This window comes from Pipra filicauda, unplaced genomic scaffold (assembly GCF_003945595.2).
Source record: "Pipra filicauda isolate LSUMZ 115617 unplaced genomic scaffold, ASM394559v2 scaffold212_size3012638_pilon, whole genome shotgun sequence".
In the NCBI taxonomy this organism is placed as follows: Eukaryota; Metazoa; Chordata; class Aves; order Passeriformes; family Pipridae; genus Pipra; species Pipra filicauda.
The window spans coordinates 2,407,605-2,433,431 of record NW_024104324.1 but is presented as its reverse complement, the minus strand read 5'-3'; the positions used below and the strand labels follow the sequence as shown (position 1 = coordinate 2,433,431).

General features: G+C 41.3%; 1 protein-coding gene across 7 annotated transcripts in view; it reads left to right on the top strand.

The window, feature by feature from the left end:
* The window catches only part of EML1 (EMAP like 1), a 124,678-nt gene that overhangs the window by 19,028 nt on the left and 79,823 nt on the right, over positions 1-25,827 (top strand). For 2 of the 7 annotated variants that reach the window (XM_027730825.2, XM_027730817.2), the window contains exon 1: positions 23,465-23,676. The exons of 1 other annotated variant lie outside the window; for it this stretch is intronic. In XM_027730825.2, coding sequence (XP_027586626.1) covers positions 23,610-23,676 — 67 coding nt within the window. In that variant the 5' untranslated portion in view covers positions 23,465-23,609. Of the gene's footprint in view, positions 1-23,464; positions 23,677-25,827 lie in introns of those variants that run through there. 4 more of the 7 variants (XM_027730819.2, XM_027730818.2, XM_039381126.1 and 1 more) reach the window with 2 other exon arrangements.

Below are 25,827 nucleotides of genomic sequence, written 5' to 3'. Positions count from 1 at the left end.
ATATCCTAATCATTGCTCTGGGCAAAATCCTTTGACTTCATCTCTAAGGATCATGATTTAATCCAATAGTTTAGCCCAACAATGGGAACCAGGGGGTAACACAATATTTGGTTTCGTCATTATATTCACCATCTGTAAGTAATGGGCTGCAAAACCCTTATGATTTGTGGCAGGGCATTCCATTAACACATCGATAAAAAAAGCGAACATGTCTCCATTGACAGCACTTAACAATTTTCTCCATTACTCTGATGACTATTCACTTTGAATAGAAAATGCTTTTCTGCACCATTGAAGCATAGCTAGTACATAACCTCTGAGCACTCAGAAGTGCTGAGTTGCTACAAGAAGGAACACTTAAGAGAGCGCATCCACTCCTTGGCACGCGCTGCTCAGCGTCAGACCCTGCATGGATCACTGCCTGCAGCTCTGCTGTATCACCCACAAACTGGGACAAAATGTGCCCTGTGGCATCAAGAGGGAAACAGAGCTATTTCATCTACCTTCTGCTTTTGCATGATTACCAAGTGGATTTTGCATTCAATTCCTTGCATGCAATTGGTGGTAAAATCTATGCAGGTCTAAGCTTGTTTCCCGAGCTTTTATTGGATATCAGAAACAGTGTGTACTTGTCTGGCAGTGGGGGATATAGAGGCTGTAAGTTGAGAGGCTGGTGTTCAAATCCAACAGATCAGTGTAAAGCCCTCAGGATATTATTCTTGCTGCAATTACAAGTAACAGCCAAAGAAAGGGTAGGAGACTGTCACACAGTGAATGGAAATGTTTCTCTTCAGTTGCTTGTAGAAATACTGCAGATGAGGATAAATAATTGTTACTGTAAAGCTCTCAGTGACAAATTGATCCCCATCTGTGTCTCTAGCTGCCTCCAGTTTTTCCTTTTGGGAGGCAGTGGTGGGTCATCAGTGTGGTCATTTTAAGCTTGGTACAAAAAAAGTATCCTGATTTAAGTCTCCTTGTGTGACCTTTGTTTATATGTACAAGTGTTTCTCACACAAACAGCCCCAGTGATGTTGATGCTAATAGGTAGATGGTAGAGACAATTCCACTGTGACTGTTAGAGACTGGAGATGAGGAACAAAAGGTCCTTTCTGAGAGCTGCTCATCCATGTCGAATTCTCTGACTCACTTCACCTCGTGTGGGACTGACTGCTTAGAAAAACCAACACTGCCATCTTCTTACCACGTGTACAGGATCACAGCCTTAGCATACAAAAAGCATTACTCACTTCAGCTGATCCCATTAGCACTGAAGACACAGGCTTGCACTTACCCTGTACGAGCCTTAGAAAAGACTTCTGTATGAGAGGATTATGGCTGCTGTTCAGACACTCAACATTTCCTAGTTAAAATATTTCACAGTGAAGCAATAGCATCATTAAGAGCTTGCAAGGCCTCAGCATCTGCTTTATTTCTTCTGTTAAAGTCTTTCTTTTTTGGAAGTTTTTGGGTTTTTGTAAGATGATGAAGAAAATACAAACTAATTGTTGCTGGGTTTGATTTTTACAAAACTAATCACTTAAGAAATAGAGGAAAAAATCTCAGGCTCATTGGTACAATATAATCAAACTATTAATGCAAAAGGGCAGTGCAATGCCATGTCAATGGAAGCAGTAAGCTGAGCAGATTTCTGATTGCCCAACATGTGCCTCTCTGAGCATGCTTGTGTGCAAACACAAACTCAGTCTGGTATATATTACATGAACTATGTTATCTTGCATCAAAATATTTTCCCAGTTCTGTGTGTTTGCAAATATGTCTAATTTATGCATTACTGAGTGTATAATGTGTACTACTCAGAGCTGAAGCAGGTGTAACAGCTCCTCTCCTGTTTAAATCAGAGATGCTGTTGGATATTTCAGTGGGTAGAAAGAGTACTTCTCCAGGTGGTGCCCAGTTTGAAAAAAAAAAGGGAGTTGACAAATTCACATAAGGCATCCAACAGAAGCCCTCCAAACTACAAAGTCTTTTATTGCAGGACACGTACTCTCCCTTTCCAGTGACCTTGCCGTCCTAAGCATGTTCTTATGACATCACCTTAATGCTGTGGCTTAAAAACAGCTTAATTAATCTAGTGTCTATGCATTGCTGTCTGCTGCCATTGTAACATCCACATAAATAAAAAGAAGAGAAGGCACTCAGCTGCCTCTCATGCAGAGCCCTTTGAATCCCGGACATAACCCACCAGCTGCTCCAGGGGCATCCCTGAGGAACATGAAGTCCATCCCTGAGGAACCAGCCCAGGCAGACCACAGTGGAGCACCAGAGTTCTGTGCAGGTCATTTGTTTCTTCCATTACTTAATTCATGTTGCTGTTGAAATGATGATTACCTTATATTTTATAACAGCTGGGATTTTAACTTAATCTACAAAGTAATTAATTTTCCTTAATTGTGATGGGGGCTTGGTGTTAAGTAGTAAGTAGACTCGGATAGTACAATGATGTTTTCTGTGGTCTGGATCGTTACTGTGAGACAGGGTCTTTTTCCATATAGTCTGATTTTAAATACTATACTATAGCAAGAAAAATTGTTTTGAGAATATTTTCTTTTTAAGTATCACCTGTTCATGGTGAGTAGTTTAGTGTGAGTTTAGAGCAGAAAATATCTTTCCTTTTCCTTTGGTACAAACTGAAAAGTAGACAGGTGGCAGTAAAAAAAGGACTACAAATCTAAAGCAATCTATAATGCCATTAATGGTTTAAGTAACTTTAATAAGAAAGGATTTGTTGCTTACTAGTTTGACATTATATATAACTACTTTCAGTCAATAAGGAAAAAAAAACAAGATAAGTTATCAATAAAACTAATTTTAAATATATTTTATTTTCCTAAGTAGTCAACTTGTAGATCTTTTCATGTTACTCATTAACTAACAAAAGTAATCCTCATCCTGAGATCTAGCCAAGAAAATCTAGGATTGGAGTTCACGCAGAGACTAAGCTATGTAGATTAAATAGCTGTATTCTTTCTCCCAACATTGTAAATTTTGGCAGCATACCCCCAAAGCAGATTTAAAACAGGAGAATGTGTTGCATTTCTACCCCACCCCAGAAATAGCAGCTCCCCTGTCCCAGAGTACAGGGACCTGTGCTGTCAGCAACGGGCAGTGGCTTGGTGGTCTGCAGGTGTAACCCTGGGAGGTGCTGTTAGTGAGGGCTGTGCACTGCCAATGCCCTCAGAAGCCCTTGCCTTCACTTGATCCCACAAAGCTGCCCAAGTCTGGGAGTGGGCATCTCAGCAGCAAGGGGTATTATCTGTGTTATGCATGTATCGAACCTGTGCTCTGCACAGAGAGAACAGGTTCAACCCCCTTCTGACAGTCCCAATGCTGTACTTTATAGCATATGACTCGTTAACTGTGAGCAGCTGAGACAGCCCAGGTAGAAAGACACTGTTGGAACTGGCTGTTTCATTCAGAGAGAACTTCACAAAAGTGTTATGCTTGGTCTTGTGGAATAGGCACACTGAAGATGGAGGAGATCCATTAAGGAGCCAATACATTTTATACCGGCACAAGCCAAGCATAGTGCTGTGTCAGACATCCAGGATCTATTGAAAGACAGAAGTACAGTGAGATCCCTGAAGCCATCTGACACAATCCAGTTGGTAGGTTGAATTCCAGGGTTTGTGGAAGAGCAGATACTTTTTCTTTCTAACAAAAATCTTTGAGAAGGTCCTGGGTCACGTATTGCTTGTAGTCTATAATAGATTGTGTGACAACTTCATCCTCATGGGTTCTTCTTTGCTCAAAATAAAGAGATAAGATAGCTAGATGTGGATAAATGATGCTATTTTTATCATACTGCTGGAGTTCACATTGCCCAGCACGTGTGGGACAGGAACTCCCAGCTTGCAGGGCACCTGGGAGAGGTGGGGACAGTGGCTTTTGGGGACAAAGCTGTGCAGGGAATGGCCATGCTGAGCTGCCTCCTGCACATCTTCTGGTGTTGACACTGAGCCATTCGTGCACCCAGGCACTTAGCTGGCTTTTATTGCACACTGATGTTCGCCTCCCAGCCACACCATCCTCAAGATGTTTTTCCATCTTCTTTAATCAGATTAACCAGCTGCTCATGCTCTAAGGACACTGACTCTGTGGGATGTACTTTAGACTGTGGTCTGTCTCATCTTCCTATTTACTCTCTTGACAGCTGTGTGCCTGAAGCAAGGGGATTGTGTCTGTCTTGACTTGCTAGGGCACCAATATTCAGTTTTCTGAGCACTGCACCTGTGTTCCCTCCAAAATGGGGCCTGAGGTGATACCTTCCCTAGGGACATGGCAGGGGCAGACCTGTACTATCTGCTTCAGACTGGTATCATCTTCCAAAACATTTTAAGGGATGATTTTTTTTTACATCCCTCAGGGTGACGTTGGGCACTGTGGGATGGTAGCAAGAGATTGAGATGGTACCTCTGAAGAGGACAAGCTGGCACCACAGCTGAAGCTCTAGCTTCTTAGAAAGGACATGGTGAGCAGATATCTTACTGGTAATTTGTTGTAAATAGGAAGTAAAATAGGTATGTGAAAATTACCAGGATTTCCCATACTTATGTGGGATCTGTTCTCTTCCTCTGATTTTAAGATGACATATCTCTGGTGATGTAAGCCAAATTTTTCATTTGTGTCCATATTCCATACATATAGCACCAAATGTGTGTGCAAGCCAAGGAACAAATATTTCCATTGTTGTGCTCGCAATCTGAAAAAAAAGAACCCAGTAAACCTTCAAATTGCACCAAATATATCCAAACTAAAACATAGAAGACTTTTCCATAAATACATGCATTTCGGGACGCCAGTTACTCTGTTCCTAAAACAGACCCAGAGCTAATTGCCAAGGAAATCAGCAGTGGCCATAACAATGAGGTGATCAACAAAGAGCTAACACAGTGTTTCCAGAACGAAGTCTGGGCTCCGCTTTGCCACATAATGCTTAGAAGCAGTTGCCATCACTACATTTTTTTTGTTGTTCTCCAAGATCTTCCAGCTTTACAACAACTGGACTTGTGAAGCAGTAGTTACTATGGACATGCATATATCTTCCCTCATAAATTATTTCTGAAACACACATTTTAAGTAGGGTAACAAAGATATATGAACTAGATGGGCTGTAATTGTTTGTGTGCAGTGATTTTTTTATGAAGCAACCTGGCTTTGAATCACAGTTATTTTTACTGTGGTATTCACAACAGCATTGAAGTATTGATTTGGTTCCCCTGAACACCAAATGCTGTTTTTAATATAAGTTTATTTGCACAGAGCTAATATCTGTGATGCTGTGTTTGTTGCTATATTGTTTCTACAACAAACATTAGCTACAGAAGACAGAGCCAAGGCTACCTGTTCCCACCTCCCACCTTGTCCACGCGAAACCTGCAAGCATGACTGGATTTACATTTACTACCCTTCTTTTGCATTGCTTTTGCACAGTTTTACATTTACTGTCTGGCCTTACACAGCCTTGTGCTTGTAGCACGGTACTGTAGGTATATTTGCACTTTAGAAAGGTTGGTTGCCCTAGTCAGTAAGGATAAAGGTGGCCTAATTTTCAAAAGGAAAAGTAGCATTAAGCTAGCTAGTCTACTGAAATAGAACTGCCTACATACAAAATTTTCTTTTTGCCTAGGAATCATAACATTCAATATAATGCCTACTTAGGAAAAAAATTTTATTGTTTCTTCCTCTTACAATCACTGAATACAGTTGTCAGAACCAAACAGTGAAAGAGAAATATTTTCATTTTATAGTCTGGAAGGTCTTCTAGAAACATAGGCTCGTGTTGAAGCATTTTTCAGAATATTTCTCTAGATCCATCTGTCATTGGAAGATATTAAAATAAACATGCTTTATGTATTTATATATTATGGGCCTAATTTGACAGCTTTTTCTTAAGCATGTTTCCTGTTGTTTTCATTGCCCTTCTGAAACATAGATGATACCATGTAGGAACATTCTCTGGTACATTTATTTACTCTTTTTGGCTGATTAAATTCTCCACATTACACTTTCTAGGCTTATGTGCATCGATATTTACCTGTACCAACCCCTAAATGCGATCACACTGTCACACTATCGGCACTGACTCAAACATTATCATCCCACTCCATTTTTCATACTCAAGTCTCCTTGCCAAAGTTCAAGTTTCTTTCATATTCTCCTTAGATGCTTCTGCCGTGTCTCTTTTCAGCATCCTTTGTTCATAGATGGATGCAGCAGTGTGTCATTGCATTCCGAAAAAGTGTTCAGCTGACTGGGGTGGGAAGGAAGCTGGAAAGCCCTGCCCCACAAAGCCTTGCTTCTCTAGCAGGGTGCAAGGGAGCATCGTGACATCGTCCCTCTGGAATGGAGCTGTACTACCAGCCTGAGCACGTCACCTCATTTGAACTCCTACAGTACATAAAATTAGGGAAGAGATTTTATTTTATCCAAGAACATCCCCAGGAAAAGAGTTTTAAGTAATTTCACTGATTATGAGGTCTCTGCCGTGAAACACTTATTCAGACAGAACTATTGATGGGAAGATCCCTATTACAGCTAGAATGTTTTTTCTCCTAATAATAGTGAAAATCCTGATACATATTATTACATTTTGAATGAGGGCTTCTATGCAGTAGGGTTTTAATGATCTTACTCTTGCCAAGTTTTTCTTTCAACATCCCAGTGGAACATTTTTACCAGACCTATGCACACAACTTTCAGGCACAAATTTACTATCTCCTATTCAATGTCCTCATGTAGACCTTGCCAATGTCACAGATGTTCTTTTTCCATAAATTCCATCAACCATGGTGTGGAAGCCATGGTTTTTGTTGTTCTGTTCATGTCTGCTTTGTATGCATTTGTTATAGCTGGTCATTACCCTTTAAAAAAACCTTTCTGTTTCTCTTCTTTTTAAAATAAAATTTCTGAAACAAATGGAAGGAAGATCCTTTTCTGCTGTGGGCCAATTTTGACCCTTTCGTAAGCATCAGAAACTTCAGAATCTTCAGAATTTAAGATGGAAAATTGCATATTGTCCAAACCAGTGAATAAGGGAATTTTTTCCCCCAAATCTCAGAACAAGTCAGTTATATAGATTTTGCAATGCTTACTTCTTATAGACTTCCTTCTAATGGGATAGTTCACATTTTGTCAGGTCAAAAGGGAAAACTTTAAAATTTGTGAATCCTTCAAATGCTACTTTGCATAGGACATTAAGCATTTAGTATTTTCCAAAGATTTGAAGATCCCTGGGCCATAATAAAAATATTTGACTCCAAATCAGTTTCACGGAAACCTTGGCCTACAAAAAGACATAAACCTAATCAGTGACTGAAATCTGGACTGAATCTCCAATCCTCAAATTAATGATTGCTGCAGAGCATCTCAGTTGGGATGGAAGTCTGAGGGCACATTGAGGTTGCTGTCAATATTTCAGGCTCCTGCTGCAAATTCTCTGTCAAGGAATGACCAGTTCATCCCTTATAGTGGATGCTTTGGTCATTCCTGTTTTATTGCCCTTCTTTCAGTATTGCTTAAGAAACAGTCCTTTACAAACCAGAAGATTAATGACATCACCTAATTGGTTTTGCTATCCTTAGAGATGATGGGCCAAATTAATCCCTGTTAGAGCTCCATTAATCTTTATGGATTTACACCCAAGATTAATTTGTCCCCATGATACTAATCACTTGCTGTGTGGTCTGTGGAAAATCACTTAACTTTGCATGTTGGTTTTCCCCCCCAGATGGAAAATGGGGGCAATAACTCCGAGTTCAGCAAAGAGAAATGCCCTAAAAACTCCTAGAATTGGTTAAAATGGAAGACAGTTTTTAATAAAATACACATTTTATTTCTGAATGTTAGTTTCAGTTTGCGCTTGGGTTTCACCTTCTTGGATAGAAAGGTTTCCCTGTGGGGCTACAGATGTGCCTGGTATTTATACTGGGTAAAGTCTTGGTACTGTAGAGCTTGGTGGGAATTTATGTGCTGATTATACCACGCCCAGGGTGTCACACTTCAGGTTTTACAGAAGTCACACATGCACACCCAGAGGCAGAATTTGGCCTTTCTCATTTCTGCTTCATTTGGGCCAATTTCTACAGCTGTTCTCTAGTGAGAATCTCACAGAAGATAGCAGGAATTTTGTTTAAGCAAGGATTATATGATTAATCCCTCTATCTCCAGTCATGTTTATTTTGGCAGTCATTTAGTTCAGAGATCTCCAAAGCTCCCTAGCTCAGGTTCTCTCCATTCTGCTCACAGATATGCATCTAACTGCACCTCTTATGGGTTAAAGTAGCAGTTTCATTTACAAAGAGGCTTGTATGTTTGCAGGAAAACGTTCTGGTAATGCCACCAATTAGATAAAACTGGGACTTCTCACAGATAATAGAAAAGAAACTGCTGATAAGGATTGCAGCAATTTATTTTAGCTGGGACCCATGCTAGAGGTGAGTAGCAAGCAATCCATCAGTTAGATGACAAAAAGTACACTTGAGTTTTACAACACATCCCCTTTGAATAACCCCAGGTGCTCTTATTCAACCAGAAAATATCAGTGTTCAGATCTGTTCTTCTCTATTTATACATATTTGATGTGTTCATTTGCCTATATTAGCAAATATAGGTACATTATAACATATAAATAGTTGAAAGATCAGTTGTTGTAGTCTTTTTGAGTGATAAACTATAGAATAAGATTCAAAGATCTTTGAAAAAAAGAGAAGGTGCAGCATGTTCAGTAAAGAAATAATTATAGGGGTTTGACTTTTATTTGATACAGCACCTTTGAGCTATATACAAATTGCTGTGGAAGTGAAAGTATTTTTCAGCTATGCATTTTATTTTACAGACAGTATTAGCAATTTCTTTTTAATTCTAGATATATGAAACTGATTTACTGACTTACTGGAACTTGAATGGACATGCTAAATATACACTGAAATCATCGTCAATTATTTATTTGAGTTGGCAAGGAAAAATATTTTTAAAGTTTAATGAAGCCAGCAGTGATACATAGTTGCATGTTGCTGAGCAACAATACTGGTGGCCAGTATTTTTAAAGTAGAAGAATACAGTATAATCATGTTGATGCCTCAGGGCTCTATTGTACCTCCTGCAGTAAAACTCAGGGGAGCAGGATCAAAGGGTGCTCAGGACTGCTTCAGCACACTGCATTTCTCATGAAGAAGCAGCAGCTTGCAGGTTAGAAGGGGAAGCTTATGGATAGCCCTCAAACTCCACAGGTCCCAGAAAATCCTAAGAAAGAAAGCTCTCACCTCCTTCAGGGCAGAAACAGTTGAAGGAGTTGAGTTAAATTCAAGGGGAAGCTTGAGAGTAATGCAGGAAAAAATTGAATAGAAAGAGAGTTAATCTGGTGCTTCTTGGATTTCAAGGATAAAGAGTCATTAAACAAAGTAAAAGGCAGAACATAAATTTGATTAAAAGAAAGGGTTTTGCACAATGCATAATTGATCTGTGGGGCTAACTACACCAGAGTGCTACCAAGGCCAAAACCATAACAGATTCGGAGAATGACTAGCACTAATACAGGCCATGTATTAGCTGCACTAGGTAGAAGATTTTTTTTTAAACAAGGAAAAAAGTCATGTATATACATATATTTGCTTGACTTTGTCTCATATATATATGTATGTATGTGTGTGTGAATGTATCTATCTCTAAATATCTGCTTCCTGGGATTAAATACCTAAAGAGCAAAACTGAGGAGGGAATTTTCCTGAGGACAAACTATTTTATAAATGCCTCTTGTGTGGCAAGCTGGTACTGGGTCAGTTAGTGCACAGATCTGGGTTAGCCTGGTAGTTCTTGTTCATGCAATGCTCTGTAGGGATGTCTCCCTGAAGGATGGCTCTTGCCTTGGGCTACTGCCTCTTTATTTGGGCCAAATCCCAGTTTGGCAGGACCAGGGTCAGTGAGACAGAAGACTTCACACAGGGGCTCTCTGTGGCCTCTGTGGTTTTGCAAGTGAAAGAAGAAGCTTTCCCACTTGGAAAGGCCACGGAAGTCACACACGGTCTTGACTGAGTCTGTCCAAACATGTCCCTTACCGATAAAAGCAGTTACAGCTGCATGGCAGCCCTGTGGGGAAGGATGCAGGACTGGAAGGAGCAGAGCAGGGTGCTGCTGTTTCCTTCACTGCCAGCTTCTGTTTCCCCCTGATAATAAAGGAGCTGAAAATATGCAGCACTACAGCTCCTTATTTATTAATCGCATTCCCCAATAAAAACACCGGTGCAAAGCAGCACCGAATTCTCCTTGATTTGTGTGTGTTTTTGAAAAGTGTACTCTATGCCTACTGGGAATTATGTTTTCTGAAAGTTCCCTTTTTTGTACTCTCTGAGTCATTTTCCCATCATTCCTATACCTCACAATATTTTCCCATTGCCATAGTGACTGCCTGTGAGGAAAGCACAGCCAAGTAACTTCAGGTTTTTACTGAACCCAAATTGCCTGCTAGACTGGACCTCTGCTTGAGTTGGTCTTGCATCAAGGAGGGTGATATAAATTAAATAGTGCTTTTTCTTTTTAAGTGATTCATAGTTCCCTTCTGGTACAGAGGTTATATTGTCACCTGTCTGGTCTAAAAGTCCTCTGATCCTAAATCTTCTGAGCAGGTCTGAGTGTGTAAGTAGCCATGACACCACACCGGAATTCTCACGGAGCAGCTAAACCAATTGAACTGCAACAGTAAAGCATGTGTTGCTCACCTGCATTTGTGGATGTCCTCCTCTGCCCTTCTGTTGAATTCCTTAATCTTAGAAAGAGTTTGGACCAAATCCGTGCTTCTGAACACCTCCCTCTGTTGGACACAGATCCAAATGTCACAGCTTTCTCAAATGTCACACTATAACACTTAAGCAGAATGGCAAACCTGAGTTTCATAAGTGTGAAGATATAATTTTAAACTTTGTGGTTTAGGTTCTGGAATATATAAAAGATTAATATATTTTATTATTTTAGATGTGTATCTTAGATAATGTGAAAGTCAAATTTCTCTTGTAGAAATTACTTTTTTAGCACTGTGAAGGACAATTCCAGAAAATAGATAGTCTAGCCTTCAAGGTTGATGATAATTTTTTCAATGCCTGTTTAAGAGACTGTGCTGCTAAGAAATCATAGTAGATGATCACTCTTTATAAGGCAGAGGGAGGACAGAATGCTTTTATGTGTAGGTGTCTGTGAATGCGGAAAAAAAAGAGACATAAATGTCTTTCATCTCATACAAAGGAATAATATAAACACACCCAAACATTTGATCCTGTCCCTAGCAATACTTTATTATATGAAGACAAATATAGGCTGAACTTACTTTAAAATATTTTCAGATGTGCTGATTACAGATACTCAGGAGCATCACAAACATCACAAGAACTGTCCTTTTCATGGGTGTACATGTTTGCCTGCTAAACAGCAAATAGTCACTTTTAAATGAAAACAAATACTTCAGTCAGTGTGAACTGCCTTTTTACTTCATCAGCTTGTTCACATGAGCATTATAGGAGTGGATCCAAAAAAGGGAACAGAGTAGAAAAATGAAATTCCAGGCACCCCATGTATTGTTTTGGAAGTGGACCTCAGTCCTAATGGCTGCTCAAGCTTTTGTCATTTCACTATTGCAACTGTGACAGTGTTTTTGCCAAGTTTTGACTCTGATTTGTACCCTCATAAGAGGGAAAGAGGCATTACCTCATTTTATAACAAGCACTAGCGGACTTGTTTCGTGTTGACCTGACCTGACATACACCAGTGACTGTGAGAAGAGAGGCTGTTTCTCCATCACTAACCCCAGAATAGTAGCACTCTATACATGAGCACTCAGGAAAGTGGCTTGTTTTTTTGGTATATTAACTTTATTTTCTGGTATGACATTAACTAAACTGTTTTCTTCATCACCTGCTCTTGGAGATGGTAGAAATATATTGCCAATGATCTAAATGGAGAAAAATCGATTGCCTCAGAACAAAAAAAATGTGGAGCAATAGCCTAATTTATATTACTCCAGCTTGACAGCAACTGAGAGAGATTTTTCAAGTAAATTGGGATTATATCAGGTATACAGTCAATTACTTGTGAACCTCATGTGAAAAGAACAGCAGCAAAATGTCCATGAAGTGGGCCTGCAGCTACTGTTCCCCAGAAAACTTAATGGGCTGGGCAATAACTCTCAGGAAACCTAAGCTGGTAAAGACCTTTAGAGTTCATCTAGTCAATCTCACCCAAGGCAGGATCAGCTATATCACATCAAACAGGACATAAATTTGTCTAAAATTATTTCAGAGACGTTCCATTGGTGCTGTTACTTCCTCAGGCAACTTATCACAGTGCTTTACTGATATTAATATTGGAAAGATTTTTTTATTCTAATGTCTGACCTGAATGAGAACCTTTCCTGATATGATTTAAAGTGGATTTAAATGTGCCAACTGAGGTGTTATCAATGCTGAATAGGGTGGAAGGATCTCTTCATACATTTGCAGGATTACTTATCCATTGCATTATATTGATTGCCTTTTCCACTCTGCATAACACAGCTCAGTGTTTGGTTTGTGTTCTACCCTCAGCTGAATTATTTCTTAACTAGTTATTACCCACCTTCCAGCAGATAACTCCTGTCTAAGTGTAGTGCCTTGTACTGGTCCTTAGTACATTTTATCTTGTTTTTACAGATAGCTCCTCCAGGCTGCCAAGATCTTCTAAAAAATTTAATCTGCCTATTGGCTAGCATCCTTTCAGAGCTTCCAAGCTCTGACCAGCACATTTACTAAGTATTTCTTATGTTTTCTTTTTCAGTCACTAATAAAAATGTGGACTGTGATGGGACTAAGGAGAAAACCACGCAGAATAATATTTCATGCCTCCTTCCGTTTTGTGTCACTGTTTAGGTTATGATTACCTGAGCAGTGTTACATCCTGCTGTGGGTGTAGCGGGGTCAACAAGACTGTGTTTCCTCGTTTGCTTATAAGAGTGCCAGGGGTGTGCAGAAAGCCTTACTGTAGTCAAGTTACATGCCACCAACTGCCTTTCCCCTGTCCACAAGGCAACACAGAAGTGGGAAGAACTAAGCTGGTTTGGCAGACTTGGTTCTTACAATAAAAACTGAATGCTTCACCTTTATTGTCTAGGCACTCCTAAATAGTTTGTTTAAAAAAATCCCAGATTTTGGGGCAGGAATTTAATTTAATCAGGCTGATCGATAATCTCCTACTCCTTTTTTTCCCAGTTTTAAAGACAGGTCCAATGCTTTTCTACTTTTGATCCTCTGGCAACCTAAACATCTAGCCACTCAGAGATTGTCCTGGATCAGTCTGCCCTTTAAACAGCATAGGATGAAATTAATACATCTAGCTAATTTAAAAAATATTATCTGATTACACTGCAGCCATGCAATGAATCAAACTGCAGGACTAATTGATCCTAATAACTATCACCTATTTGCTAGATTCATTTTCAGCTGGATCAGTTCCCTGTCCAGACTCCTGCACGCCCTTACAAATCACTGTGGCAGTGGGATGAAGGAAGGCAGTGAGGAGGTGGGAATGGAATAAAGCAAGAAGGATGTAACTACATTTTTCAGCAACAGCACCGTCTTAAAATGTTCATTGAAATACAGCTTTAGTGAAGACAGATACAAAAAAAATCATTAATTACTTGTACCTTCTTCATGTCATCTGTCGACAGTTGTTGTGCACCCTTGAGTAATGAACCAGCATTCTCATGGCCTTCTTCTCATGCATTTGTAACATCACATCTTGTAACCTCACTGTTCCTACTTGTATCTCATTTTGTGTTTTTTTTCTTTCTGACTTTACATGAACATACTGTTGCCATTCATCTATACTTATGTTGAATAGTTCAATCCCTTTCCACATACTTCCCTCTGGTCAGATTAGAAAGGGGCTTGTGGTGAAGCCAGGAACTTTATTACTACATTTCCTATCCTTCCTCTACACTGGCATAACTTGTGTTTCTGAGCTCCAAGGGAAAACATGCAGAGATGGAAAAACCTGTGTTTCAGTCTTCATATGCCATATTTCCTAATTTCACATGGAAGGAGATGGCAAATGAATGACAGAGCAAACAGCCTTCATCAGATGAATGGAAAAAGTACAAAATGCTAAATCATATCAAGACTCTCCTCCACTGTACCGCTTGAATGTGAGGTAACTCCAAGTAGGACATAGCTCATGGAGGACACGAGAAACAGAGTAAAGGACATTTTTTTCTCCAGCCCTCCAGCGGTTCTGGCCTGCTCAGCAGAGCTGAATGTAAACAGATATTTGCTCTGCTTCTGTCCTCTAAATGCATCATTTTCCACAAGTTCACATGTATGACAGCTGAAAAATCATGAGTCATATGTATTCTTTTCCAGCATAAAGTATTATTTGCCCCTTATTCCTGGATGGTCACTGAATGACATTTAATGTCATTTGTAATACTGGAAAAGTTTCCTTTGCCACAGTCTTATATGGGTTTCCTTTAAAACATCTTACTCGTATGAGATTAATGCCATCAACTTCTTTCAAATGTCTTTATTTTCTTAATTGTTCATACAACACAAAATTTCATCAATATTGCAAAACCTTTTCCTCCTGACTGCTGATTAAGAACATAGCTGCTGATGTCTCGAAATAAAAATTGCCATGAAGGAACGAGAAGATATTATGGATGTTTAAATCTGACAAATCTGAATCCAGGGTTTTGACTTTGGAGAAAAACTGTTTAGTTGAATGGAATCTCTGATGAGCACTAAACAGCTAGGTTATTTGTAATTATTTCTGTATACAGTGCCACAAAACTATGTAACACTTCTTCGAACAAATAAAAAGGAATAAAATCCAGGCTTCAGTTGAAGTTGAACTCTGCAAGGTTGTATCACATGAAGAATTGTCCCTTGGCCTATTCTACCCAACCCTTAGTCTAGGGGAACTCATTCACCTTAATTCACAGGGAATCTTTGTCTGAAGGGATGGTTTGGGAAAAAATGCAAAATTCCTCAGTGCAATATTTCTCAGACATCTGTAAAATATATCACAAGCTGGTTATGGCCAAAACATTCATTAAGCAGCTACCAATAGGCAAAAGAGCTGTTTAAGAGGAAGAATCTGAAGGAAAAGGCAGCAGGCCCCTGCATGACAAGGGCTGCAGGCTGTTTAGAGCAAGTTCTTAGCTTGGACTGCACAGTGGTCACACAGTGTGTGTCCCTTGGCAACCCCTAGTCCTTCATCAGCCAGTGCACACCGCAGGGGTTTTATGTTCTTAATTCTCTTGTTCATGGCTGCATCTGCTTGTATAATTTATGGCACACAATACATATTTTTCTTTTGAGATTCATTCTATTCTTTATTCTAGCATTTATTCTGTCAGAAAGTGGTGGGACAATGAAAGGCTATTGGGCATCACAAAGCTGAAAAGAACTTGTCTTCTTGCTCTTTTTGTCTTGAATTATGTCTGCTAATGATAAAATCCTTTTCGTTTCCCTTCTTTCCCTTATCTATAGCTCTGGTTTTCTCTTGCTTCTTTGAAAGCCTGAGAGAGAAACATCAGGTGGTGAAATACTTAAGAATTAAAGGGCTGCATCAGGAAGCATTTTTAAGGTTAGGTAACTTGGTATCTGAAACAAATGCATGATTGTTCTTCATGCTTGGATGGCTGGCAGCCAGGCAGCAGGGCCAGGGATATTTCTCAGGGATTCATTCAGAGACTGTCATTATTGCCCCTATTACTTTTTCCTCTGTCCAGGACTCTCTTGAATGCCATCACCAAAGAGAAGAATGCCACGCATGGCTTCCCCTGAGGAGGATTAGTAATCCTACACCTTGCACTGGCTGGCAGAGGTGTTTTAAGAACAGCCAGCATTCTTTCCCCAAAAGCCAAATATTTTATTACTGTATAGACCTGATCCTGTCATTTAAACCCTAATGCCTATTCATGTTTCTGGGCAATTCAGTGGAGGCTTCTTTGGTTCAACCACTTACTTTCATGCATTTTATTTCTTATATTTTATGTGTCCAAAGGAGATCAAAAGCAGAATTCATCTAAGTTTCTGGATGCACTTGCTATGAACCTGCAGAAAGAAATCACTTTGAAGAAACACATGCAACACAAAATTGCTTTGATCACATTGTGGGCCTTGGGTGATTGCACAGACTAGAACAAAAAAAGTTTCTTTCAAGGCAAATCTTGTTCCAAAGTAAATAAAAAGGTTTAATTCAAAACTATAGTTACCCACAACAATAAAAGCTACCGTCCATGCTGGAAACTAGTGTAAAGTAATGTTGAAAACTGTAGGAAAGGATTATTGCCTATTGCATTTTTCTCCATCCAGCCAAGTTTAGATTAGCTGATGATTCAACTGTTTTCTTCCATCCCCAGGTTGTATCTTGGGATCTTGAACTGGGAAAGCAGAAATGAGCTGAGGCAGCAAAAGCAGTGGAGGGACGAAGGTCTCAGTGTAGGTGGTCTTGGGCTCTGGAAGATATCAAAGGAATCTGCAAATGTAGTGAGCTGAATTTCCTGCCTGGCCCTTATAGGTCATCCTGCCTTCCACTCTCCTGATCCTCCACTCGCTCAGGGAAAGCTCATGGAAATTCAATGAGTTTGAACCAGTGGAATTCTGTTGTCCCCTGCAGAAATAACCCACGCTGTACAAATGGAATATTGTCTTCTTTCTTCCCCTAACTCTTTTGGTACAATTAGTATTGTATTTGATGAAAGATACAGTGGGAGGAGAAGCAAAACTTGAAGCTAGGTTAGTTGAGGTGGTAAATGAGCTTATGTGATGACAGGAGTTAAGACTGGAGGCAAACTCTCTGTAGCTAGTTTCTATGACTTGTTTAGTAGTACAAATTAGTTTTTCCAATAAATTGCTCACTAAAAGCAAGCATAACATATAAAATCGCTAAAAGAAATGCAGTATTTTTTCCAGCTATCTATCAGAAGATATTTGCCATAGTTCATTTTCCACATCTGGGCAAATTTCCAGCAATGTAACTGCAAATGTAGAAAGTGCCATAAATGAGATTAGCTAGCCCCTTCTATTACTAATACGTTGAACTGATCTGGTGCTTTGTCTTACCCATGCATTTTTATGTGTGCTTTACTATTTACGTGTCTGACAGTAAATTTTCCTGCTATGCATCAGTTCCCATGAGATGCCTTGTGCAGGATCCTAAAAATGGTGAAACTCTGACATGGGAAGATAGGAAATTAGGAATATCAATTCTGCTAAGGCACAAGGTTAAACCACCATCCTACTGACCAGGGAATGTAAAATATAGTGCTGAGGTCCCTCTCTCTGTTCACAGACACTGTGGGTACCTATTTGCAGAAGAAAGAGACTTCTTTCTCATAGTGTAGCTGATGTATCCTTTGGGCATGTATCCTGTTTTCTGCTTTTGGGTTTTACACTTTCTTGTGGATTGATACAGTCCAATTAAAATGCTTGTTCTAAAAAGTGATCAGAAGGACTATTGTAGTACCACTTTGTTAAAAAATGGTATTTTTTGTGTACACCTTAAATGATCAATTTGCTATGCTGTAATTTAAATATAATTTTAAAGAAATATATCTGCATTATAGTTTACTCTAATCTCATCCTTCTGTACTATAATTCAGAAGGCACAGATTTGTATAGCTGTGGCTTTGTATAAACCAGATATTAAATTGTAAAAATATATGACTTAAATACTTGCATAAAATAGATCTCTGGAATATTTACTATCACAGTAACATCTTTATAATCATAACATAAAAATTAAAACAAAACCAGTGGTCTCAGCCATGGGCAGGAGGGTGTTGATGTGGTGCTAGCCATAAAAAAAAAAATCATATTTTTATACTCACTGAAGGCATTTCCCAATATCTACATGTCTGGGGCTCCCTGAGGTTTCAGCGGGTGCAGGAAAAGTCCTTCTGCTGGGAGGGAATTCCCCATGGGGCGTGACACAGACCTTTAGGGAGGATCCTCTTATGCCCTGAATGGTGAACTGCTGAAACTGTGCCGAAAGTCTTGTACCTGAAACCAGAGAGGCCGTTCTTACAGGAGGTAGGATTCATGCTCCTGAACACGCAGATCTCAAAGAGCTCTGCTAGTGTAAGCTTTCAGCCTCTACTGAGGGCTGAAACCACCAAAAATAGGGTTGCAGAGCTGAATTAGAATGGAAAAATTTAAGGAGTAATTTTGAAGACTGGGTGGATCATTTCTTCATGTGATGCCATCCATCATTGCACTTCTTCACATCAATCTCTCAGAGTATTAATATCTCAGAAATTTTCTTCCCATCAGCACAGATTGCACAGAAGATGGAAAAGAAGTTGCATGCCTGTGTATCTCTAGTGTATTTTGCTTCTCATCTGTTTAGTATCATAATGTTATATCTGTGGATGTAGCAAGTCTGCAGTTGGCCATTATGTACATTGATGTGCATGGAACCCAGTTTGTTAGGGGACCTTACAAAAATAAGGGTATTTCTACTGCAGGCACTATGCCTGAAAGCATTTCACAATAAAACAAACAAGTAATATCTTCAGTGCTTACAGGCAGGGTAGTGCACTCGACTGGTAGTTATTCTGGTGTGGTTCTGTCACAGACTTCCTGGCTGGACTTTGACTGTGTCATGTTTTCCCTCTCATTTTCCAAATAAGCAAAATAAAGCCAACATTTAGTTCAAAAAGATGGTGCAAGTCTGAAAGCATCAGTGTTTGCTGAGCAGCCTCCCATTTTTGAATAGGAAGAGTCATAGATGTGGAAAGCATTATTCTTTTCATCTTCAAAGCCTTCTCTTTGTATTTATAAATTAACCAATCGGTAAAGCAATATTTTTTTTTTTCCTGGGCAGTATGATTAAGAATGTTCTTATTAATTATAGGGAAACTTCCACAATTCCAATATATATCATTCAAAATAACAGGATGTATTCAGGCATATTGCGACATATTTTCATTTGGATTGTAAAACATCCATACCTTTGATGGTTTCATCCCACATTTGTTATACTGTATTTTTAATGCACTCAGACTGTGCTGGCATAATGGTGATCCTCCTCTCATACCCCATCTTTCCCACATGCATGAACTGTGCTTTGTAGTGACATTCATGAAGCTCCCTGCTGTGGCTGAAACACTGGAGTCCTGCTATTTAGAATGAATGATTATTCCAGTGGTTTAAGTGTTTTTCACAAAGGAGAGTGGGGAGGCAAGGCACTTCTTCCTTTACTACATCACACTAGGAGAAAAAAATCTTTTCTTGAGCCTACGATGGGACCCTGACAGAGAACCTGGAGATAGTCTTAGCAGTGAGGAAAAGCCACTTCTGAAGAATGAAGAAAATTTATTCACCACATGAAATTCTCTTAAAAACCCCAAACGATCTCAGCGGCTGCTTACTGAAGAGAAAGGGCAAATAAACAAACAAATTTAAAAAAAAATCAGCATAAATCAGGATTTCATCAGACTTTAGGAAGTTAAATCCAAAACTTAACCCCAGAGCCCATCTCTGTTAAATGCTGATCTCATCCTGCTAGTGCCTAAACCCAGGCATTGGCTCTTCCGTCCCCGGGGCTCCTACTGTGTGCAGCCTTCTGCTGCTGCTGCTGCTGTTGCTGCTGCTGTTGCTGGGCATTGTGCTGCCCAGTGCTGCCCCCCTGGCCTCTGCCGAAGCACCGTGTCCTCCAGCATTGAGGCAAAGCACTGCGCCCGTGCTATGACACCAGCCTTCAGGCCACCCAACTCTGAGTGCTGGTGATGGACAGCTGGAAGGGGTGCCCATTTCTTATGCTTTGAATGAGTGATAGATGATTCAGGGAGAAGCACACGCCTGGTACCTCGTGTTTTGGATTGTTATCTGGGCTCATGCACCAAGTGTTGCAGCGCTTCAGCTTTTTAATGAATGAAACATCTGACTCACAGAGGAAAAGCAAAGCTTGTACAAACACAGAATTTAAAACCTTCCAGGTTCCAGCAGAGACTGCTGCATTAAGTAAGACTGTGAATGGTGAAGTGGACTCTTACATCTTAAATGGAAACACAGTGAGCTACAAAACTGAGCTCAGCTCTCTTTGATCACGCTGCAGTAAACGTGACCTATCAGATGATTGCTAAAGAGCTTGAGGGGGATCTTCCAAAGTTAGTCATGGTAAAATACGTGCTATAATTATATCCACTGATAAATTTTAGCAAAACCAGCACATTTGCTGATGGTGCTAGATGTTTTGCCTGATTTGTCTAGTTACAATGTATGGTTAGAGTGTGCAGCAGCCATCCAAACTTTCCCGATGTGTTCAAGTGCTCAGGCACTGCACTGACCTGAAAGAAGAACCCTCCAGCGTCTGTGGTGAACTGAGCCTTCACCTCCCGTAAACTCTGCACAGAAGGACTCACTGCACATGATGCCATTAGCAGCTCTGCACAGCAGGCTTTGCCACTGACAGCCAAATCCCAGCATCCTTCCCTTACCAAGTGCCACCATCTCCCTCCCTGAACAAGCCCACTGGAGGCAGTGGCATTCAGCACAGACTCAGGGGTCAGGGTTGTCCAAGCTACCAGCAAATGATGAAAGCAAATGATCCCCGCTTTTCAGGAACAGGGATACATAAAACATCAAAATTATCAGGAGCTGGACTTTGATGTTCCTAGTGTGTCCCTTCCAACTCAGAATATTCTGTGATTCTGTGATATTTGACTATAGGTCATTAATGGGGAGTGAAAGAAAGTCTTCTTTGTCCTAACACTCCTGAAAATTCAGCTAGGGATGGGTACAAGCTCTTTTGTTCTCACTTAGCAAACAGTCTTTTGTATTACACTACTCAAGACAAGTGAATAAATATATATGTTATAAAATACAGCTTTCAGAAATGTGACATCATACAGTTTCTGACACTGCCTGCAGTCAGCATGCGCAAATGTACAGCAAAAAATCCCTTCCAGATACCCCAGCCCCACTGTACTGCTCAGGATGCCACATTCCATATATATGCTTTCCCATTTTCCAAAGAACTAGCTTTGATCTGTGCAAATGATGAAGGCTATAGTTTACTGAAAAGTGGACAATTAAAAGAAGTGGGTTTATTGTGTCACCATACCAGCAGAATTCCCAGACACACATTAGTGCATCTTTGTAATCCACTGTTCTATTGTTCCCACAGCCAGATAGAATTTCTTTTTCATTTTGTGCCTTGTCGTGCAGTTTAGTGTAATGAGATTGTAAGAGGTTTCAAAATCATTAAATTATGGAAGTGTTTCTCTTTTCTAACCCTTGTCCTAAGAGTATAATGGCATCATAACAGCATCTGGAGGCTGGTGCCAACACCATTTTCTGTCACATCTCTGAGCTGATTTGCAGCGTGGTGAGCTGAAAGCCTTCCCTGACACCTTCCCCTCTAGTTTCAGTGGGTAATCTATTGTAAGGTTTTCAATGTTGTTTCTCCCTTTAACAATGGATTAGATTTGAATATCTAAGTGACTTTTAATTTCCACTCTCTGAAATGGAGCTACATTGCCTCTTTTGGGCCTTTCTTCTGCTTTGGCAAATGTCATAAAAGTTAGTGGGCTTTTACTTATCTTCGTAGCACTGTCACTGACAACACATCTTTTACTATGAATATAATACTTTTAGATAGCCTAGATTTCACAGATCTTTTTGCCAAAAGTTGCACATCTGAAGGAGGTATAGGTTAAGATAACATTGACATCTGATGGTGAGAAAACTCTTGTGCTGAAACTATGTCAAGATGGTGGAAAATGAGCATATTAAAACACTTCTCAACCTCAAAAAGTAATTATGGCAACAACGTTTTAAAATTAAGGAGATTCTTTTTTAAAATTTGTATTAAAAAAAAGCTTAATTTTTCTATTATTGCAACTCGTCTGCCAAAAGTCCCATGCATATATGTCTTTCTGCGTGTACAATTTTTTAGAACAATATGGGATCTTTGAAAAGTTTTATGGCTTATGCATGAAAAGGTCATGAGAAAACCTAAGGGCTCTGTGTTAAACATGAGAAAGAATTGTGATTAATTTAAAACACTTAGAAAATCTATTGGCTTTAGTATTTTTGAAGCAATTTTCTATGCTTTTTTTAGTATATAATTAAACTATCACAATTTCCTGCTATTTATAGCCCATAGCTATAAAATGCAGTTGTTTTTGTCAGATACAAGTTAAGCACATCAGTCTGGGTAAGTACTTGTGTTGGAGATGACTTCAACTCTACCGATATTGGCACTGGCAATTCAGGAGGGAGCACTTTTCACTCCACTTTAATATGGAACTGATATCTCTGCCTAATTTTATAGCATACTTTTGTGTTAGCGCTGCCATGGTTTAGTGGTTGGTGAAAAGACTCACATGTACCAAACCCATGCCTGTAAATGGATCCACATGATGGAATTGTCCTGCAAAAAGCTCCTGAAAGGACTGAGGCCTGAAGACATGATGTGTTAATGCTTTGGCGTTTTTCAAGGTGAAAGGTGTTATAGATAACGCAATGTGCTATTTTTCTCATGTCCCTTGAGGAGCTTTAAATAAAAATGCCTTTCAGTCACCGGACACTTCAACATCCCTTAGGACAGAAATTGAAGCCCAAAACGCATCACATTATTTTATAATATTACCAGCCACTAGTTCTGTACCACTACCCTCGTGTCACCATGAATGGATATTATGAACATACCTAGATGAAGATATTTTAAAGAGTTAAAGCTATTTTAGTATCCTGTGTTGGAAAAGTGTATCATTCTTCAAACTAAACAGTTAAAATTGTATAAAACGACATAACGAATTACGGTATGTATAGTTCATTTTTGTAAGAGAGTATCAATTGCAATGTTATCTTGACAGCTCTATCCTGTAGCCAGCAGAATCGCCACTGAAATCGGCGGAGGGCATAAGGCGCAATAACAGGCAGGCTGTTGCTTCAGTGGGAGAAGCGGGAGGAGGCGAGTGCTGCTGCGGCAGGGAGGGATGCTGTGCTGTGCCGGGCGCTGCTGACCGTCGGCACAGCCGCCACCGCCAAACTCCTGCCCTGCATCCAGAGCCGCTCCGGGCACCTCCGCCCGTGACCGTACTTGGGGTTAAGCCCCGGGCCACCGGCAAGCACCTCCCGCCGCAGGGCCGGGCGGTGTCTCGGCTCTACGTCGCCCCGATCGGGACACCCGGTGCCGCGGTGTCCCGCGGGGGCAGAGCACGGTGCCCGCGGCTCGCCCCCCTCAGCGGCGGGCCGGGCTCGGCGGGGACGCTGTGCAGAGATGGCCGCGCCGGCCCCGCGCCCGCCGAAAGCCGCGTCGGCTCGCTCGCTCCCCGCGCCCCGGGGTCCTCCCCGCCTCCCGCCGCCCCGCCGTGACGGTGCGGCCCCGCCCCGGCCCGCCCCGGCCCGCCCCGCGGGTCTCCCCCCGCGCCTCGGCGGCGGAGCGGAGCGGAGCGGCCACCGCCCCAGCCGCGGCGGAGTGAATGGGTTGCCATGGCAACTGAGTGAGGCAGGCAGCGAGGCCGCCGCGGCCCCAGCCGCCTCCGCTCCGCAGCGTGTGGGCGAGCAGGCAGCGGGCGGCCGCCGGGACAGCCGAGGGGACGCCGGGAGCGCAGCGGCAGGATGGAGGACGGGTTCTCCAGCTACAGCAGCCTCTACGACACCTCCTCGCTGCTCCAGTTCTGCAACGGTAAGGGCGGGGGTCGCCCCCGGCGAGCAGCGGGGTCCCGGCGCCCCGGCGGGGCGGAGGCGGAGGCCGGCGCCGGGAAGGCAGCGCCGGGAGCGGGCCTGGCCCGGCTGCCGGCGGCGTCTGCACTGCCCAGGGCCGCCCGGCTCCGCGGCGTAACTCGGGCAGAGGAGGAGGAGGAGGGAGGAAACTTCATCCCCCTCAGCCTCCCCCATTACACGGCGGGAAACCTGCCAGCCCTCGGGGCGCCCCTGCGGGGAACTTCTGCACCTCCTTCGCGGGTGTATGCAGAGATTTGTGTGCGTACGTGTTATGCTATGGATGTGTGTGTGTGCATCTGCCTCGGAGACAGGTCTGGTGTAGCCCAGGCGGTCACCCAGCGCTGCGTGTCTCCGCTGCCGACATACACACAGATACACATATATATACACATACACACACATGTATAGGTCGTGCATTTATATACAAGTGTAGGACGGAGCTCTCCGTGACCCCGAGGGGCGCGGTGGGACGACCCGGCGGGGGCAGGTGTCCTTCAGCCCCCTGCCCGCCCCCGCTCTCAGAGCCCCCCCTGGCCCCTGTTGAGGTGTGAGATGCCTGTGCGGAGTTATGAGAGTTGGCCTGCAGTTACTGGTTTTTCCTTCTGCTGTTTTTTTAAGGTAGGGGTTACTGGGGTGGTGGCGTCACCTGGGTGGCAGCGTGACAGGGGAGCTGCTGGGCTGCAGTGATGGGTTGTAAAAAAGCAAGGAGGAGATGAGGAGCTGCAAGTATCCTCACAGGAGGCATTGGAGATTGGCCTGTGTAGTATTTGGGATTATTCAACTAAATGGTGTTTACTGTATTTGGGGGGAAATAAGTCAGATATCCTAAATGTAACAGAGTTCTTCATGGTAAACTGTAATCTCAAAATACTTTGTTTTGATTTGAGTTACTGCTTTCTAGCAGCAAAATTGCAAGCATTCATAGTCTCATATTTCATTGAAAATTGATTTGTGGATCTCTTATTCCTTCACGTTTTAGTAGTGGTCTGGCTTTCTACTGCTATCTGAACAGCTGGAGTCAGGTTCATATCAAATTGCTTCATGACAGCAACTGCATCAGACATAGCTGCCTCTTCTCTTGCAAGATATGAAGATGATAAATTTTACATGATTTTCCTTGTGGTGTGGTGCAAGAAAGGGACAGATTTGCAGAAAACTCTAATAGCTGTGGACCTTGAGATTGTGGGAGCAGTTTTTCAGGGCGTCATGAGTTGTGTGTGTGAGCTGTGCATTGTGCAGTGACGCCGTATTTTCAGAGCTCTTCAGGAGAGAAAACTATGACTGTGTACGGGGGTTGTACGCTAATAGCAGATGCCTGTTTTGCTTAAACTTAATAAATATTTCATTGTAAGTATTTTTTAAAAGAAAACATACAGCAATGTATTTCAAAGTTTATACTCTAAGCCATTTATAAGCAAGCTGTCTTCCTACCAAAAATCCCTGGGCTTTGCTTTTACAGTGATCCTGATAGTAGCATGCATGTGAGAGCAGGAGTAGCAGTACTTTCTGAATAGTTTGGAAAAGCAGAGTAACTTATTCCTGAGCACTGTCCCTTGTGTTGATTTAGTAAATCTGAGCACCTATTATACTTTCTGGAAATAAGCCATATGTATTTATGCTGTACATAGGTTTTAAAATCTTAGTTAATCCTGAAGTAGTATATTCTAGAATGCGTTTCTGATCAAATTACTTGCTTAGCCGTCATCTCATTGTAGATAGTGAGCTCAAGGGCTGCTGTAAACTTGTATTATTCTGTGTTTATGAAAGAAAGTGGTTGAATTCAGAAGCCTTTCTTTTTATGAGTTAACCTTCAGTGAGACTATATTAAATGAAAGGAGGAATTAAAGATAATCAGGCCTTTGAGTACAGCCTTGATCAGGTATTTCACACATGACCCATGAGGAAGAAAATATAGATAGAGGATGCCAGTTCTGAGGTTGAAAAGAGTTAAGGAAAATTTCTTTACAGGGAAGTGGAAAGCTCTTGCAAGTATAATGGGTAGTATGAAAGATGGTATGAAGTTGGGAGTGGGGCAGGCATAAAGAAGGAACCAAATGAAGCAAGCAAGTGGTAGAGATATGAAAGACAATATTATTTTAGCATGTGGTAAAGT